Consider the following 20,952-nt stretch of genomic DNA (forward strand, 5'->3'; position numbering starts at 1 on the left):
AAACACAGGGGGACGGGACGGCTGATGAACGCAGGCTGGATTGGCTCGACTGTGATGAGCGGATAGGGACCTTCCACAAGGCTGGAGGCAAGTGTGCGTCCCGGGGTCCGATGAAGAGGATTTCCAGGTAGGTGAGACATCGCTGCACATTGGCTGGAAGCATGAGGCTTTTCGGCGGATGATCTGAGCATATTGAGAGGATACTTGCCTGATATCAGGCTGACTTGACAAATATTTGTCATTATGACAAACAGTGTACTGATAGCTTTAGACGTAGTTGACGTTAAAAATCAACATGTTTTTCAAAATAAAAAATCAATTAGCCAGCTTTTAGGGCCCATCTTGATGAGTTCAACTCCGAAACCATCTTTAGCTTCTATCAAGGTAGAGACTGGTTAGTAGTAGCAACCCTAGAACCAGAGACCGGTGGAGTGAAAAACTGTCGAAATGGCAGCGTATGAAAATGCACGAAATCGCGAAAACAATACCGGCATCACTTGAACTTTTTGCTTGCTTCTTATGGATGCAAAATGTAAACAAGTCGAATTGGAACCGTTTTTGACGGTTCGATTGGAAACAAGATGGCGTCTTCGCCGATCTCTTATTGTAGTATTTCTAGTTAATAGTGACGTGCGTCTTCTCCGCTGCCGAGACTTTCAGTGCCTATACTCTCAGCGCCATTCAGATGTTCCTCGAAGTGCTGCTTTCATTTTTCGATCACCACACGTTCGTCAGTCATGATGCTCCCATCCTTATCCCTGCATATTTCGGCTCGCGGCACGAAGCCTTGACAGAATGCGTTGAGAACGATATAGAATAGCGGATTGATAGAATTTGCATGTTTCTTGATAACGGTACAACTGCTCTTTTTCCTCGCACTCCGCCTCTTTCAGGTGGCGTTTCTTCTCCTGAAAGAGGCGGATCTGCTATCTCCGGTTTCATCCATAGTGTTCCACATTATGTCAGGTTCCTTGCTGCAGCAGGACCGCCCGCACTGCGTCCTTCTCCTCCAGAACATGTCTGCACTTCTTATACCCGACCTTTCCTATAGGGTTGCTCGTTCCCCAGCCGGCACCACGGGAAGGTAGGTGTATAGGAGAGGCTGACGAAGAGGCTAAGGACCGCGTAACGGGGTCTACTTTATTCCTACAGGTAACGCGAGGTACCAACGGTACGCATTACTCAGCATTTGATATACCAGAATTTTAAAGGAAGTGCATGGGCACAGCTGCACTGCCGGTAATCGCATAACTGGTAAGGATGGGACAATTATGCGGTTACAAGCAGTGCAGTGCACAGCGAAGTAGGCGCATTTCTTGTTTCCGGAGGATCAAGACAAGGAGGATAACAGACCCAATTAACTAACACCTTTTGTGTTATATCTGGGAGACACATTCAATTCTATTCCTGTTATCTACGAAATACTTTGATTTCCACGTGTGAGAAAAATTAGAAAACATCTTATCCTTTACGCGCTTAAACTGTTAAGTCTCCGCCTCAGTCTACGCTTTATTCGCGGCGCATTGATTTGTTTTCGTTCTTTCGCACCAGTGGTATCGTGATATCACGTAGATCTGTTCATCACGAACAGTGGTATAGTGCAAGAGCGCACACATCTTCATGCACGAACGAAGCAGAAATATAGGCAGCGGAACGTTCGATCGTTCACTCATTCAGTTTCGAGACTTTGCCGAGTAAGGATCAACGAGGAAAATCGAAAAGAAAAATAGCAAAGCCATTTTTCTGCTACTCAATCATATCAAGAAGAGTGAAAAAGTTCCCAAGAAAATTAGCTCGTTTAGATTTGCCGTAGACGGAACATTATATACGTTATTGAAAAAGTGTGGAATCCAATTTTCAGTAAAAAGGTTAAGAATACACTGAATTCAAAGGAAGTAGAGTGTAACAGCCGGAAGACCGTAGCGAATTTTTCTTATTAAAGAGAAAGTGCGACATTGAAAAGACGACACACACTAGCAAACGTATAGTGGAAGAGCGGTGAAGTTGGTCGTACGTTAACGAGAACTGACGGGAATTTTTATCGATTTTTGCCAGTGAGACGAGTTTGGATACGCTAGACGTCGCACGTAGCCACAGTGTCGGTTGTTTCGGAAGGTTGAAGCGCTTGTGTGTACAACTCGGAAATAAAAATCGATAAACGTAACTTTATTCTATTATTTGGTTGTGTCTGAAGTGAGAAGATACCAAGTACAACGAAACGATGGCTTTCATGATGCCAGTGATGAAGAATGAATTCGACATCTACAAAGGTCGACAACGGCGCGTATCGGAGTGTTCCAATAACATTGCCTGCCGTTCGCGGAAAGTGTCGGAGAGCTCTAAATCCGACTGTCCTAGTTTGTCGACTTCTCCAGGGAACGAGTTTGTGGCCAATTCGCCAGCCCGTCACCGTAGTCACCCAATGTACATGTCGCATCTGGCCACCTCCAGGCCGCAGTTTTCGCGTAACTCTTCGCGGACTTCCCAAACATCATTGATTACAAGCCCGAGCAAGGCTAGTTCCGGCAGTAGTCCACCGAAACCGGCATCTACCGAGAGTCAGAGCAGTTTGAACAAATTTCACATCCGTTTGGTGGACAAACTGCGTAAGTCGTTAGGGAAGAGTAAATCCACCGAAGGCCGATCATGAGAAGATATGCCGATATCCAGTAGTGACCCTCCAGATGCCGATACGGATCTGCGGGATGATGAAGACGATGACGACGGAGCTGCGGAACAGGTGGTGAACGGAGAGCTGGTGTTGTCGGATAGTATCCTACATGTTACGTCCAAACCGCCGCTCCCCCGTCATCGTTCCAGTACTCCCAGGCGAACCAGCAGCTGCAGTGACGGTGGCCGTTGCCGTTCCAGGCGTGGCACTTTCAGTGCCCCGAGGTAATTTCTGGCGGAAGCTTCTCGTGAGCATAGCGGTAGTTATTATGAGAGAGGCGAGTGTAGAACTAATCTTATTAGCGTGGTATATGCTATCCACGTGATTATATATTATGAGACCAACATCTGAACATCATCCAGGACAAACGGGTGCCATTAAGTGTGAAGTTTATTTTTGTTCAACAACGGCAAGGCGATTTTTCACATCGAGATATTGAGGTACATTTAGATTTTACTCTGCATATGTTGTATTCTACAGCCTTAAAATGTCAAAAGTAGTTTGGTTCTAATTTAGGAGGCAGCAGCTTTAGCTATTCAGTCAAAAATTAAACGATTAATTACTCCATAGACAAAGAACATATCTCTCCTTTTATTAATTGGCAAATGCAAACAACTCCAGAGACAAAGCACTGAATGAAGACATCTTATGTATCACAGATTCGCTTCGTTGCTCAACGTTGACCAAGAAAATCGCTTTATTAAATAATCGATGTTTTGCCGCATGAGGACAAATTGTATGGAAGCAAACGAAACTTATGTAATACATGCTATATGCATAACCAACAGAAATATCATTGGCAATGCTTGTAGATGTGAACTACTCTTTAAACGTGAGCTATATGTATATGTATGTACCAAATATTCTAAATAGTTTGGTATTCAAAAGCAAACCGCAAACGGTACCTAAAGACACAGCAAGTCAGAACGAAATATATTAAACTAATCTAATCCAAATCTGTGATATGTTCTGAATATACATAGATTTACATTAGACTATTTAAAAATCAGAAATATTATACATTATATACACGGTTTTACTCAATCAGCCTACTATTCGGGCCCGATATTGGACAAACACACCAAATTATCACGGTTTTAGTGCAAAAGCGAATCTTTCCGCCTCCGAGATGATACACAAAATGTAAACAAAGATAGATGTCAGCCTGTGTGTTCATGTCTTGTGCTTGGGTGTTTCTTGGAATGGAACGCACTGGAGTGGAGAGGAAAGCAAAACAAAATATTTCACCTCGACGATGACGATCGAGACGGCAGGCATAGTTTATAACAACGCATTATTACACGAATACCTTTCCAATATGCATGTGAATAAAAACTGATAAAAGTTAGCAGCTGTGATTTGTATTATGTTCCAATAGCAAACAAAAAGTGTGCGCTAGGTAAGCACTAAGACATTTCGATTCTTTTATTTGCTAGTTTTGACCAAAATCTGGAAATCGACAAACCGGGCAGTGCTGCTTGCAACACAATCACAAACAAATGGCAATGGATTTGTTTTTGATTCTACTCATGGTGTAGAACGGCAGGTCAATGCTTCACATTGAAAGTTTATTCCCACCATGTGATTTGTTTGCGATTGATACGTTGAATTCACATATTTAAGTGGCATATATCTTTGTTAAAATTTGAATCTAAACTGATTGGTATACCCTATATACTTGACACTTTTTTTTTTTTTGTTACGCGTGTCTTTTTGTCAAGGAAATGCAGTTGTTTAGGATACAATGAAATATTCATTGATACACTTGAAAAGCAATAATGAAACTTTGAAGGAATTTCTCTTAATGACAAATTTGTTAGCAGACTAAACAGTAAACATTTACAAAGTATTAAGTTCAGGATTATTCTCTAATATCGTTTTCTTTTCATTTTAACAAACAATCCTTCCGGTCTAACCTTACTCTACTATTTTTTCTTAAAAGTTGTTACATACTTATTTGATCGGCAAAATGGTTTTCACTCCAAAAAAGCCTTCATATATGTTCTATTATCTCCTCTGTAAATGTTTACATATTACTTTCAAGATCTAGCTTGCGAAATAAATATAACCCTGATGTATATATGTCCTGCTAAGATAGATTTCGTTTCCCACACAAATATTCTATTTAAATGACTTATGACACAATTTAATAGTATTAGCGAAACACATGAACAAGAAATCAAAAAATTAACCCGATACTAATATCACGCAAAATAAAGCTTTATTTTAATTGAAGACTGCTGCTTAGGTTAAATTGTAGTTTATGTTCTCATAGAGGATAGCGAACCAACAAGTTACTATAACTAGAACGTAAGATTGTCTGTATTTAGCTTCTGCTGGTACAGACGTTAGCCGATGGCGATTGATTTCAGTCCATCAAATTTTTGTAGTTAACTTTAGGGTTGAAATTTGTATTAGCATTATATGTCTAATATTTTCTCCCACTCACATCTGAGGTGTGTGATTTGCAGTTTTAGAAAAAAATAACTAAGGCAAGAAATCAGGTAAACATTGATTTGGAACCGAGATTGGAACTACCTTAAAAAGTACCTACTTCCCCAGCCAAACAAAAACAATAGCAAAACATTCCACTTTGTCAATACAGAATTTGAAGAGAATTTAGTCATTTCATGGTTTCCTTATGTCAAAAAGTTTGTCGTCTAAATTCAACGAATCAACTTAGTTTTTGTTTGTATGTGTTTTAAATATTTGTACTATTTAGTATTAAGCTGAAAACATATATATTTTATATAATCATATGATTGATTGGAACATATGACAACGTAAACATGATACCTTGAAAGGAAAATAAATATTACTATTACAAAAATGTATTTCAACGTTTCTTCAGAACTATTATTTTCTTCGAAATGTCTCGTCTTGCAGTCTTTATATTATCTCGAACTCATCTGTGTTTTTGTTACATAATAGTTTTATTCTACTTAAAGCATACGTACGAAAAAAACATCAATAAATTTTTGTATCTGTAGAAAAAAGCGACAAAAAAGCATATAATCATCTGCATGTGCGTCAATTGGTTTTAAAAAATCAACCTTCTATAAATGGAATCTTCGCCTAGTTTTTTTTTTTCGACCATTCGGCGGCAGGAAAAAAGTGTTATTTTTGTCGACCTCGAAACAACCCGGGAATGGCCGCTGTATGGTGAGTATATAAATACGCAAGAGAACCGCAAATTCGCGATTCAGTCAGCGCACATAATGTCATTACACAAAGCGAAGGCATTCAGAAGAGAAGCACGAGTGCACGAGTTTAAGCTAAAGGTATGATGCCATTGTTTACAAATTCATAAGGCGTGAAAAAGCATTTGTGAGGGCAAGCGACGCTTACACGGAAAATTAATTCCATGGTATGAGCCTCTATTTCGTTATTTTGCCAAATATTTCGCTTTAAATATTTGCTGATGGCGGTGTTGACTTTCAGATATGTTATATTGTACAGAATGATCAATTAACAGTTCTTTCTTCTTTCAAATATGAAAATGAAAGATTTATGATTTCAGTGTTACTCACCAGTTGTAAACAAAATGGAAAGGAAAAGATGTCACATGCAAAAGAACGGTGACCGACCGATTTTAACAAGCGCCTCAGACGTCATTGGCGTTGGCTTGAAAAGCATGTAGAATTAATTATAGGTTTCGGTCATGATAAACCACAGAAACATAAATTTTACAAATTCTCTTTGCGTGTATAGGCAAGTGAAAGAGAACAATAATTTATACTGTATAAATATGCACGCGACGTTTTACCGGCCCTACCCTCGAAAAGAGGGCTATTTTTGGATCCTTAGAATTATATCCTCTTCACTTCGCCTTTATATATTGTACATAGGGTAACAGGATGTAACAGTTGGTTATTCAACAATATTACATTGTTTTGTAGAGAAATATTTATCATTGCTTCTTGTGTATCAAGCATATTTTAGTTACATTACGCTAGATTCATGCCCTTTTTCAACTGATAAACGGAATAAACTTGCGTGGAAAATCACTTGGACTCGGTCTAAGATCAGCCACTTAAGCAGGAAGAGTTTTTTTGCCCAATAAAGTAGTTTTCTGAATGGACTTGCCTATTTTCGAACATTAGATCACATTAGATGAACGGATGACAATAACACTATTGTAGCACATTATAATTACCTACCTTGCGGCTTTTAAAAACGATTTATAGTGAATAATGTACCAACCCTTCATGGGCTGAAAAAGCATTCACCACCATAGTTATAATTAGGGGTGGTGGAAATTCGCGGAAAATTTTTTAAAATTTCGCGGACAGCCAATTTAGAAAATCTGAAAATTCGCGGCAATTTCGCGGTAAATCATATTTTGGTACAAAAATAAAAAAGACAATGTACACACTCAGTTTTTATTTCTACAGCACGGCAAAAATCTGCACAGCCGTGCGCCAGCAAAATAAAAAACTGATATTCCGGTAAAAATAGCGTTTGTTAGCTGATTTTCGGCAAATTATTTGCTGATTATCAGCAATTTTGACAGAAATCTCGGCAAAAACATGTTTGCTGGGGCACGGCTGTGCGATTCTCGGTAAAAGTTCAACATTTTGCTGAGATCCCGGTAAAAAAAATAAGTGTGTAGGTTCCATATTTATTTAAATTGTTGCGTTTATTAATTTCAAATATTTTTTTAAATATTTCTTTGCATTACTGGTCAAACGCCTATTTTTTCCCGTTTACTTTTGGCGCTGGGAAGTGTTGATTAAATTGTACTGACAGACACTGCGTTCAGCATCTACCAAGTTTCCATGAATAGACAGATATTTTACCGCTATTTTGAAGTGCTGAGGAAAACGGAAAGATGCCGAATGAGAAAAAATAGATTTGAAACATGCCGCGAGACGATCAACGTTGGGAAACTTTTTTCTCCAAACTTCGCCGATCAATCCCATAATGTGAGTATTGCAGGTCATGTGAATTCGGTAGTACCTCTTTGAGAAACTCTAACTTTCCTAAAAAATCCATATTTTTTAAAGTCTCTAACTATTTTTACAATTTGAAGGAAAAACAAAATTGTTCTGCAGTTTACTTTTGGCTCAACATTCGGACTCTGCACTTAAAAAAATCGAGTCGTCAAAAAATGCGTTGTTTGTCGAGTTGGTATTGACTAGGTCAAGAAATCTACTGAGGCAATAGAATGGAATAAAATTATTGACGGGAAAGGTTAACTTCACAGTTTTTCGCGAAAATGTTTAAATTTCGCGGCTAACATCAAATTTCGCGGCTTCCGCGAAATCGCGAATTTCCACCACTCCTAGTTATAATTAGGATAATGTGCCAAACCTAAAGTTTATTTCGCTCTAAACTTTTGAAGGCTTAAATAAGAGATTGTGTACAATTATTGTTGTTTTTGACTACTCGGCGCAATAACCATAAGTAAGCAAGTCGCCTGGTGGCATAGCTTTTGTTAGTAGCATAATTTTAGCTAATGGCATAGTAGGCTAAGGTTTTAGCCATATAAGGGCATCTTTAGTAATGTTACAGTTATAGTTACATTTATTTCCCGAGTTTTACATTTTATAACTGTCAAAGATATAAAACACGAAATGCATCTTCAGCAGCAGTTATAAGCTGCACATGTTTTATACTGGAAGACGAAAAAATAATCTTCCGAGGCCAATTCAAATGTCAAACTGTTACGATGTCGATGAAATAGTATTTTTTGTAGCTGATGACGTCATCTTCTATTGTTTTGAACGAAATAAAACTCGAGAAAATTCTGTTGCAAATTCGTGCAAAAATACAACTGAGCAGTATTCCAGTTATAAATTTCCCGACGAAACTGTTCGAATTTTTAAAACTATAACGTCTGTTGAAGATGGCATTTTTACAGTTTCAATTTCATTTCCTAACTCCCATACGATTTATAACTCTACTAAAGATGCCCTAAGGGTTTCTGACGTTTAATCATCTTTCTTTTTCAAGCGCACAGGCAGGATAGGATTTGTTCTCATCGGGAAACGGGAAAGGTGTCTTCGACAATCTTCCCTATTTAAAATGTGCCTACTCAGCAGGAAAATGTAATGAGAAGTCAAAAAGTAATGAGAAGTCAATTCGTAGTTGCTACTCCGTGATTGACTAGAACTTACGAAATTGTACAGTAGGGTGGCTCAAATTAGTATGGGAAAAACTTTTTCCAATTTTTTGATAGCATTGTTCTTGATCGTAAGTTGTGCCGTCCAACTGCAATTCACTGTCTTTGGATGTTTCTGCATACATTTTTGTATATAAACTTCTAACGAGTTTAGCATCGCCCAAACGTTGACCGATTTGGCTGAAATTTCGTCCAGAGCATCAGGGCATCAAATAGAGCCGAATAAGAGGGCGGCCCATCAAAATATTTGAAAAAGTGTTTTTTGAGACACCCTATTGTACAGGGAACACAATAAATGGGGCTTGGGATTAGCTACCCATTCTCGATGTACACGTTTCGGGAGCTCAAATATTTAAAGTCAATAACGGCGCTGGCCACGTTCTTACGGTCATATTGGAAGGGAAGGATTGTTAATTTGACTCTCGTTGCTACTAGAGACCGAGAACACCTCTGCATCTCCACGATTGTTTCGGGATGTGGTATTGTGTTAGTAGCATAGGATGTTTTATCTGGATTCACTGTGGTAAATTATACGATCTAAGGGAAGGGAAATATAATAAGGTTATATATTGCGCATAAGCCCCAAAATTTTATTCCCACCTTTGGGTTTCCGCGCCGAGCACTCAGCGCCAGACTCGGCGACAAGGAGAAAGTGGTCAAGTTGGTACTCCTGATTTTTTGACAACTGATGTCGATTGGTTGTGTGAGTGCATCGGTGTCAAAAAATAGAGCTTTTAGCTGGAAATTTAATTGTCAAATGCACATTTTGACAGCAATATAGATGTATGAGTGAATCAAATGTGCAAATGCTCTATCGCGGAAGCAGTCGCTGAAGACAAGTGTCAATGGTTTCAGTGACGAAACGAAAAGTTTCAATGCAAAAAGCAATAACACCAATTCGCTGTCTTGCCACGAGAAAAACTCAAAGGTGCAGCCCAATCGGGTTGTACGCAAAAGTGACGTAGGACTACGTAGCTATACGAAATGGATGGTATTTGTCATCATAGTTTGTGTCTCTTTATCAACATTGATATTTCACTCTTCCTAAAATCTCAGTAAAAGCTCTTTTTTCCTCATCAAAGATTGGTGGCTCTCATAAGACCCGTTTGTTTAAGTGGGTGCCACCGAAACAGTCCATTTTCGCAATTAACTTTTTCTTTTCAATTATCTTTTCCCAATGCGCCTTTCCAATAACTAACTGCATCCAAACGCTTGTCGGCACCTTGCGTTGAAACTGTCCGACCACCACTCGATGATTTTTCGCTAAGCCTTCACCATTTGGAATAAATTTTCAGCATTGCCACTGCTACCCACGCCTTCGTGCTGCTGTGTTTGCTCCGCTGCATCAAATTTTGTCGAACCGCTCTTTGCGGAATACCGATCAAAATGGCTCGCGCGCGCCTGAAAGCAGCTTTCTTGCATTCAATAAATTAAGCCCGTTAGACCCGCCCCTTTGTGATCTGATATGGGTAAATATAATGTGCACTCATAACGATTAATGAAGGGGCGGGGCTAATGGAATTATTTCATTAGATATGAGAAAGCTGCTTTCCAGCGCGCGCGAGCCATTTTGATCGGGATTTCGCAGATAACGGGCCGCTCGGAGAATTTTATTTGTCACTGCCTTGCAAGCGGGAGAAAAGGCAATAACAACAATAAATAAAAGATTAAAAAAAAATAGATTTTACGTAAAACAAATCAAAACAAGGCACGTTATTTTTTTTAGCGAAAGTCCTGTTGGAAAACGCATTATAAGTGATTTTTTTTTGTTTTTCGTTTTGCACTTTTTTCTCAAGCAATTTCGTCAAAAATCTAAAAACCAAATATACAAGAAAGGCAAAGCATTTTTCATGCGAATCACGCCATAATCTAACACATGATATTCTAAATAATTCTTACCAATTGTAAAAAGTATATCTTTGTCGTCTTTTTTCCAAAGAATTATAACTGAAAATCCTTCTTCCACTCGAAACTTACGATCTGTTCATAAAAAAACCGTTCCAAATCTTTTTATCGATCAAATTCATCTGGGGGGGTCACTAGGTAGCAAATATAACCACTAGATGGGAAATAATAAGTAGAGCTCTTTTTAATAAACTGAAAAACATATAATTTGTTGGCGGCAATATAGTTGCCACTGCCTTATAAATGGTTAAACCGCTCTTTGCAGAATCCCGATCAAAATGTCTCGCGCGCCGGAAAGCAGCTTTCTTGTATTCAATAAATTAAGCCCGTAAATTTGAATGGATGGAATCACTAACAGAAACCAAGCTTCCACGCCAAATGCCGATGCCAGCGATACAGTCACAATTAAACCTTTCTTTTAAGAAAATGCTGGTCCTGAGAAAAACCAATTTTCTTTCCCCAATGCGCCTTTCCAACAACTAACTGACACCGCAATTTGTGATACATTTTCAGCATCGCCACTGGCGGTGCTGGATCGCAACAGTACTATTTTTGTAGTCAACCCTTTCTTCATATAAAATGCTGGTTCGTTGAGGTTGAATGATCTGCAGCAACACACCGAGGCCCACCACCAATGCGAAGGATTTCCATTAAAAATGTTACCAGCGCCTCCGTGATGCTGTGTCCGCTCCGCTGCGATCGCTTTGATGCGTCCGCTCTGCGTGAAATTTTGTTCAAACTGAGGGTTAGATCCAAACCCGCAAGTTACATGATTTTGATGTCTGTGCTAGTGATGCATGTACGTGGTTGGTTGGTTTACCTATTTCTAAACTTTTGATCAATTATCGATAATAATTAGTTAAAAACTAGTATTTTCATTTAAATACAAAAAAGCGCTGACTCATCCTTGATCGAATGTTCCAAAAAACATTGAAAATCCGTCGAGAAACGGCTGAGATATTGAAGTTTAAAGTCTATAATAATTTCGTGACGGTCCCCGATTTTCACAGTCGTTAAGTGTACCCCAATATAGAAAAGATAGACGTAGTCCTACGTCAAAAAGTTAAACCAAGCACGCCCGATGGCATATGAAAACTAAGGAGAATCGCGTTTCGAACGGACACTTTGTACTCTGTACTTATTAGCCCGATAGCTACAGCAAACTATGGAAGATCGCGCCTGTTTCGACCGGAGCAAAGCGCAATACATGCGCATGAGCCACCGACACAAAATAGATCTTCTTCTATTTATTGGCATTACATCCCCCACTGGGACATTGCCGCCTCGCAGCAGTGTTTATTCAGTACTTCCACAGTTATTAGCTGCGAGGTTTCACGTGGTTTCACGAGGCTAACACGATGATACTTTTATGCCCAGGGAAATCGAGACAATTTCCAATCCGAAAATTGCCTAGACCGGCACCGGGAATAGAACACAGCCACCCGCATGGACAAAAAGACAAAAAGACAAAAAGACAAAAAGACAAAAAGACAAAAAGACAAAAAGACAAAAAGACAAAAAGACAAAAAGACAAAAAGACAAAAGACAAAAAGACAAAAGACAAAAAGACAAAAGACAAAAAGACAAAAAGACAAAAAGACAAAAGACAAAAAGACAAAAAGACAAAAAGACAAAAAGACAAAAAGACAAAAGACAAAAAGACAAAAAGACAAAAAGACAAAAGACAAAAAGACAAAAGACAAAAAGACAAAAAGACAAAAAGACAAAAAGACAAAAAGACAAAAAGACAAAAAGACAAAAAGACAAAAAGACAAAAAGACAAAAAGACAAAATGACAAAAAGACAAGAAGACAAGAAGACAAAAAGACAAAAAGATAAAAAGACAGTATGACAAATAGACAAGAAGACAAAAAAAGGACAAAAAGACAAAAAAAAACAAAAAGTCAAAAAGACAAAAGACAAAAGACAAAAAGACAAAAGACAAAAAGACAAAAAGACAAAAAGACAAAAGACAAAAAGACAAAAAGACAAAAAGACAAAAAGACAAAAAGACAAAAGACAAAAAGACAAAAAGACAAAAGACAAAAAGACAAAAAGACAAAAAGACAAAAGACAAAAAGACAAAAAGACAAAAGACAAAAAGACAAAAAGACAAAAAGACAAAAGACAAAAGACAAAAAGACAAAAGACAAAAAGACAAAAAGACAAAAAAGACAAAAAGACAAAAAGACAAAAAGACAAAAGACAAAAGACAAAAGACAAAACACAAAAAGACAAAAAGACAAAAACACAAAAAGACAAAAAGACAAAAAGACAAAAAGACAAAAAGACAAAAAGACAAAAAGACAAAAAGACAAAAAGACAAAAAGACAAAAAGACAAAAAGACAAAAAGACAAAAAGACAAAAAGACAAAAAGACAAAAAGACAAAAAGACAAAAAGACAAAAAGACAAAAAGATAAAATAAAAGACCTGTTGGGATTTTTTACAATATTCTGCTTGCTAACCAGAGACACATTCACACATGGGTATGACGAAATGCCGAGAGGGAAAAACCAGTTGCGGCTGGTTATTGGTGTTGAATTCCATTACCTCGAACCAACCGATTGGATGTGCATATTGTATCCGCCTTTGGCAAACGAGCTGGAGTTCAGTGGTTGCTCTCTTCGTACCGCACGAGAATCCAATAAAACCGGAATGCGAATATCGAATTGTTGATTCAGCTGAACACCCAATCGACGGTTCTGGAATGAACAGGAGAAACAACCTTGGTGGTTGTGCCAGAGCTAGTCGGGGACTGGCGTCACAAACACGTGTTGCATGTGAATTACACGATCATCAGTGGGAACGTTTGCATATATGCAAATGGAAAATCTTAGATAAATTACTCTTGTTTTCATACAGTATTAACACAATGACCTAAACTCATGATAAGTGGTTATGACTAGGTTGGATAGGTCGTTAAAGCAGTCGTCTGTGATTCATGGAGTAGATATCTGTTAGAAGTGAATTCTGTCCTAGATATAACTATAGCCATATCTGTCCACTTGATCACACAGAGCACCTTTGGCCATATCTCGGAATAGAATTCGTACCGGCTTTCTGGCATTGCTGCAATGTGTTGGTGCGTACTCGGCCACAACTGGATATAGGGTCGATCGCAAGACTGATGCATTCACTGTGTACGAATACACGCTCAGGCTAAATATAGGTGGTCTGGCACGTTAACTGAATATTGCACATTCTCAAATGAACTGTGCGAATCGGCGCCAACTGATTGCCTCGTTGAGCCGCGAAACGCGACGAAATGTGAAATTATTCAAAATGCAAATGTGGGCTATCTGGCTTCCGATGATCGTTATAATGCCGACTTGCAGATGTGTTGAAACTCATGAATCCTTGTTTTAAATTTTCGCTTGTTTGTGGAAGATGGGGAAAAGTGAGCAATCTGAGCTACATAAATGCTGAAAAGTGTATAGTGAATTTTGACACATTTACTTTTGATTATCGCACCATTCCACATTTCTTGAAAGTATGTTAAACTGTACTTTTAAAAATTTGTGAGTGGTAAACATTTTTTCTTAAAGGTCTAATATGGCTACCGAATTACTAATCAAAGTTATACTGATTGTGGTCTCCAATCAGCCTAACGAATAAATGTGTAGGGTTGCAAATCCGGAGATGGCGAGCTCAATGCACGGTCCGGTATAGGGTGGGATTATTGATTCCCAGGGCATAATGTATCCATTGTGCAGAAATAGAAACACTTCCTTGAGCATGATTGGAAAAAGTTTATTGGCTAACTCTCGGGTATTAGCTATCCGCACAACTTCGTCCAACGTCTTACTTATGATCATATCTTGTACACAACCCCTCTTATTAAAAAAAATAACTAAAAAACAAGGAATTCCTTTTCCTATCAAAAAATCGCTAAATGGCTTGGTAACATTATATTTTCGTCTATATTTAATACCCGTTCCCAATGTCCGCGCATTCGACCTTGCAATGTAAAGGAATATTCCGCATCGTTGCCTCATCGCCTACTCAGCTGGTATATATTTTTTTGGTGACACTGATTTGACGTGAATCCCTTGTAGCTAAATAAACTTTCATCGATGAAGTTGGCAACGAGCTCCACAAAATAATCTATTTTCCATTAGAGTAGGGTAAGTTATTGCGCTTAGGCACACCCCTCTAAAACAATCATCATCATCAATATCGGTTATGAAAATCAGTTTCATCATCAATTCTCGTGTAACATTTTACGATCAAACTTGAGCTGAATAAAGTCCTGTTTTATTGACTTTCAAGTATTTGCCGAAAAAAGTAACCCTGCATAGAGTACTTATCTCTACCCTACGTATGGGTCGAACATGCTTCAAGCGGAGAATCAGAACTAAAAAGTGGTTAAACTGAATGGAATCCGTTTTTCTTTTATTTATAGTCGAGCACGAACATTTGCCATATATAGCGAGTGTTTTTTAAACGACTATCCATCAGAATGTGTATTAATACATGTGTAGGTAGGTAGGTATCTGGATTTCGCACAACATGCAGCGGAAAATTTCCATTGGGTGTTTTTTTTTCTCCGTCTGCCCCTCTAGTGGTATTGAATAAGACTTAACGTGTACAGGCGGGGTTAATACGACATCGAATGCCTTCCGCTTTTCTTAAGTCTAATACTTCCGAGCTTCGGCAGCTGCCCTGAGGCTTGCACGTGTCGTCTCTCGTCGGCGAAGTCGTCGTGGAGCATGGCGTTTTATCGCATTTTCAGGATCAGGATTCTATGAAAAATATTTATGTTATCTGGAAGACGAATAATTTTGTTAGCTTATCCCTACACGCTTTTCGCAGTGTGATCCCGAATAGAAGGTCATATCAAGTTTTTTAACAGCATATGTTACTATGTTGCATAATTGCATAATTTCCCTAATAATATTTGTTATAAATGGATGGTGTTAAAATATCTTAATAAATATTAAAAATTCCTCTTATTTGATAAATTGTTGGGGATGAGAATAGGCGTGTATAATTCAATGTTAGTTTACAATGTGTGAATGACAACTTTGTTGTAGGAGAAAGGCAAAAAACTACCCCACGTTTTTAGACGGCAATACTATAATAACTTTTACTTTTCAACGCAATTTATGCAAACATTGTTTTATTTGTTAGTCGAAAAAGACGCAAATGCATTGCCTGTGAGTAATCATTTAACATATTACAGGGAACACATAATAAATCTTTTTTAAAAAGTCGTGAAAAAAATGAATTTCTACAAGTGCCTGGGCAAAACACCCCATCCTAACCAAAGATGGTTCATAGCCCTTCATTAGTAATTATTTTATCAATCCCATAGTAAAAAGGCTACAAACCCCTATGTACTTGACATTAAAAAACCAACATAGGTCCAATTAAGCAATATCATGTGGAAGCAACTGCTGCTGGACTCGCCGCGCTTGTGTCCAGAGAATATCGTCCTGCCTACAGATTGTCCTTCTCTATTCAGCTCGGTCTATGGCTGCACGTCGCCAACCACGCAGTCTGCGGAGGGTCCGCAAATCGTCCTCCACTTGATCGATCCACCTTGCTCGATGTGCACCTCGCCTTCTTGTTCCCGTCGGATCGTTGTTGTGAACCATTTTAACCGGATTACTGTCCGATATTTTGGCTACGTGCCCGGCCCACCGTAGTCGTCCGATTTTCGAGGTGTGAACGATGGATGGTTCTCCCAGCAGCGCATGCAACTCGTGGTTCATTCGCCTACTCCACGTACCTCGGCCATCTGCACCCAACCATAGATGGTACGCAGCACTTTCCTTTCGAAAACTGCCAGTGTGCGTTGGTCTTCCACGATCATCGTCCAGGTCTCGTATCCGTAGAGAACTACCGGTCTAATAAGCGTTTTGTAGATAGTCAGTTTGGTACGGTGGCGAACTCTATTCGATCGAAGCGAGTTTTGCGGAGCCCAAAGTACATAGAATTTCCTGCCATGGAGCGTCTCCGAATTTCTCTGCTGGTATCGTTATCGGAGGTCACCAGTGAGTCCAAGTAGACAAATTCTTCAACCACCTCAAGTTCGTCGCCACCGATACAAACTCGTGGTGGGTAGCTTACATTGTCCTCTTTTGAGCCTCTTCCTATCATGTACTTCGTCTTCGACGTGTTCATGACTAATCCAATCCGCCTAGCTTCCCTTTTCAGTCTGATGCAGACTTCCTCCATCTTCTCAAAGTTTCGTGCCATAATATCAATGTCGTCGTCGAAACCAAATAACTGGACGGACTTCGTGAACATGTATTTTCGAAGTGTTTATCAATAATCCAACTTATCAGTCATTATATGGTACAAAAAATTCCATGTAAAGCTAGCAATATTGCATCAAAACAATTTTATTTCAAAATTGGGAATTTCAATCCAAAATAAACGATGCTGGGCAATATGCGCCACCCAAAAATGATAATCAAAATATTCCAATATTTTCACCAAAATTTTCAAACTCTTCTGCACAAGAATTGTGTCAACTCTATCCTTTAAGTTAGTTAATGTCTCAGACTGATGGTAATAAGGAGAAAATGTTTTTTTGTGTCTAAAGAAAAACCATAGTGGACGGAAACGCCAAAATTACGATGGAATGAGTCAAAACAATATTTTATTTAAAAAAAAAATTAATACAGAGTTTTTGACCAAGTTTCTTCGTTTGACGGCTTACAAATTTTTTTGTTAAATACCTTGGCTGTGCTTATGCACAGCACATGTTTCAAAATGACAAATTGATATGAAATTTGTACATTTCGAAACATGTGCTGTGCATATGTACAGCCAAGATATTTAACAAAAAAATGGTTTTCGTACGGCCGAGGTGCCGAATAATATGCAATTAATTGAGCTTACAAATGTTTTCTTTGGCTTCAGCTGTTTACGATTTTGAGACAAATTTTGGGTTATAAACCGAGAAAAGGTGGTGGCGCATTTTACCCGACCGGCGCATTTTATACATATCTCCCCTAATATGTAAACCAATTGCATCTTTTGATCATGCATTCTTAACGTAATGATGCGAATCTCTCTCTCAAGATTTTTTTGTGTACAGGTTATCCGACTTCGTCAGTAGATGGGAATAACCAGCGCGGGGGGAACATAAATTTTCAGTGCAAAACGTAAACAAACAAGCATAAATTCCATACAAAAATCCAAGATGGCTGAGTTGGGGATATTGACAAGTCGGATAACCTGTACATAAAAAAATCCTGCTCTCTCTGATGCTTCTCTAATGGGATGGGACTTTTGCAACACTATGAGCCATTTTCTATCGAGTGTAAGGAAATTTTAAACCGATATGGGATTGAGTAGAGTGACCAGTTTTTTCTTGGATCAATCCGGGACACTTTATGCATTATTTATTATGAAAGCTTTATTTATTGAGTTATATGCTATGAGTAAATATTTCAGTATTATTAAGAATAATTTATCAACATTTAAATTAAATCGTTTCAAAATTTTTTTGTGTACTATCAACCTCCAACACCCAGTATGGTGCCAACTACCCGATTTCTTAAAAACGATTACTTAGGATTTTCTTAATATTTTTGAAAAAAATATTTCGCAAACTTGAACTCGTGACCGGGCGGTTTGCGGCGCCGGGCGTCTAAGCGTATGGTACAGTATGTGTATGTATACATATTGTGTATTATGAGCAGAAGGTTCAATTCCCGCTTCAGTCGTGGAGATTCTTCGATAAACAAACCATTTTCACTGGTCTATTGGGTATTGTCCGTTGTCCTTCATCTGACGTAAATGTTCAGTCTGGAAAACCATTGAATGAAGACGGTGAAGCTGTTTTTTTCAATTCTCAAGAGCTTCAGGCATTTTCCTGATTGATTTTACAGATTTTTTCTATCTTTACAGATCTATGGATGCTTCATATTTTACACATTTTCTGATATACTGATGTTCAGATCCTGGAATAGTCATGACCTTAATACTTCAGAATATTTTGACATATCCTTAATTCCGTATATCAAACTAATTTTCAATTTTCCCACATTCTCCAGACCCTTAAGGTTTTAAATGCTTTTAGGATTCTGGGATTTTCTACGGATTCCATAGTCTCTCGAATTCACTGTCTGGGACTGTCCCGCATAATACGAGACGTCTGGTCACTTTAGGATTGAGGATAGGCCACATTTACGATCCTCAGTTTTAAATTAAACATAAGAAATCCATGAAATAAAGCTTACTTCACTTTTGTGAATTTCACTAATAATATACCGCAAATAGCACAAATAAGTGTTCAGCGGCAGAAAATGAATAATTGGTATTTTTTATTTAAATTAAATACTTAGAAGATTATTACGAAGAAAATACGAACCCGCATAATTACAAACTGTACATGGATATTTTCCCGTACGGTCGACAACAGTATCCTTTACTGTTGACAACTGTAAATGAACAATCTCATATAAAGTTTTAACAGTTTGTGGTACGGTTATTTGACAAATAACAATATGTTGAATGGGTTGTTAAGTTATGTCACCATAAAAAATCGTCTGTTTTCGCGTGCAAAATTTTCGCTCAAGTATTCGCTCAAAGTATTCGATAACCGCAACGTAAACTGTGAAGCTATATCTTACATCGTAATAATTATTCTGACCATATAACATGTTGTTTTTTATTATGCGGGAATGTTTATCAAATTTAAAAGACTTCAAATCGGGTACTCGATTGATTCAAGTACTTTATTTTGATACTTATTAGGTATCGGGTATCAACTGTACGTTAGCATTAGCATTGAGCAGTTCGCACAAATTCGTAGGTGGTACAAGTCAAGACTATTGTATGAAAGTAGCATCACTTTCATCCGTTACCATAGATAATGATTTGGGACTAATCACTATCTCTTAGATGGAAGCAATGGACTTTCCAATAGTCGAGATCTGTCCTGGCCACGACCTTGCGAATGCTAAGGAATGGAAAGGATGGTTAGTTGGGCGAGCACCTACTTAAGAAAGATGCAGAGAACTCTACGACCTCTTATAGGTGCCACGGGAGGTTTTGGGATTGTGTGGAAGGTTATAACAGTTGGAATCGTTTTGGTAGAACGTGAAACACAGAGAGAACTAAGATAGAAATACAAAGTAGGAAAGGGACGAGCCTGGAATTGAACCCACGACCTCCTGCTTATAAGTCAGAAGCGGTGTAGCCACTAGACCACCGAGCTCGTCATGCAAATTATGACAAACTGTACGTTCACCCATAAATCCCACCAGGTACTGCCCCACAAACTCTCTTGCAATTGGTGTTAGTCGGTGCCATAAAATTTGGAAGAGTATCTTGTAGGCGGCGTTCAGCAATGTGGTTGCGCGGTAGTTGCTACAATCCAGCTTATCGCCCTTTTTGTAGATGGGACACACGGCACCTTCCATCCACTCCTGCGGCAAAACCTCATCTGTTCCGCGCTCGTTTGTATCTCACATCGTTCGCCCTCGTGCGGTGTTGCAGCAATGCAGCATGCTCGGGATTGCTTCTCTTCTTCTCTTCCGCTAACTGCTCACATTCACCGTCATACCAGTCGTTTCTTTGAGCCTAGTGGAGAAGTTACGGTGCTTCCAATGGCGGGTTCAATATCTCTTCAGCCATGTTCAAGAGAAGCTGCGCCTAGCTGCTCTTCTTTTGGCAGTGCTACTTCCAGATGCTGCGCGTAGTCTCGGGCTAGTCAATCGTCTTGTAACAGCCCAATGTTGTACACCGCAGCATACTGCAACGTGGTAGTGGTCGGATCCAATATTCGCACTGCGGTAAGTGCGTACGTTCGTGATGTCGGAGAAGAATTTACCGTCGATTAGAACGTGGTCGATTTGGTTTTCCGTTTCTTTATTTTAAAGTACTTCGGAATACCATTCCGCGGGAGGTTGCAAAGTTTATGCATCGTTGGCCGTTGTTGTTCAATACAATATGAAGACTATTAGGTTCTGCAGCATGATGTCACGAATGAGATCGGTCCTCGTCAAATGAACTTTTTGACAGTTCAGTAGTATTTTCCACTGACTCCGATGAGGACTCCGACAAGGTTCGAGTTCGTGATTGGTTGGCTGCCCCCGAGTCCAACGCGAAGTACTACTAATCTGTCATCAGTCTAGGTCTGCCTAGGTCTGTGCCGATTGCATCGAGTCGCATTATATCTTATATTGTTCGAAATTATTGGTTTCCAGGCGGCTTATTGGGCCTGCGCAAACCTCCTGTCTCGTCGGAGGGCCGTCGTGTCAGGTTTGTTTAGCGTCCCACCTAAAACCAGG

General features: G+C 38.9%; 1 protein-coding gene across 1 annotated transcript; it reads left to right on the top strand.

The window, feature by feature from the left end:
- The first annotated feature begins 1,677 nt into the window (after positions 1-1,677).
- Positions 1,678-5,505, top strand: LOC134226384 (uncharacterized). The gene has a single exon (XM_062707140.1). The coding sequence runs from the start codon at positions 2,222-2,224 to the stop codon at positions 2,648-2,650; it is 429 nt and encodes a 142-aa protein (XP_062563124.1). The 5' UTR covers positions 1,678-2,221; the 3' UTR covers positions 2,651-5,505.
- Positions 5,506-20,952: the final 15,447 nt, after the last annotated feature.

Source organism: Armigeres subalbatus, chromosome 3 (genome assembly GCF_024139115.2).
Source record: "Armigeres subalbatus isolate Guangzhou_Male chromosome 3, GZ_Asu_2, whole genome shotgun sequence".
NCBI classification, from domain to species: Eukaryota; Metazoa; Arthropoda; class Insecta; order Diptera; family Culicidae; genus Armigeres; species Armigeres subalbatus.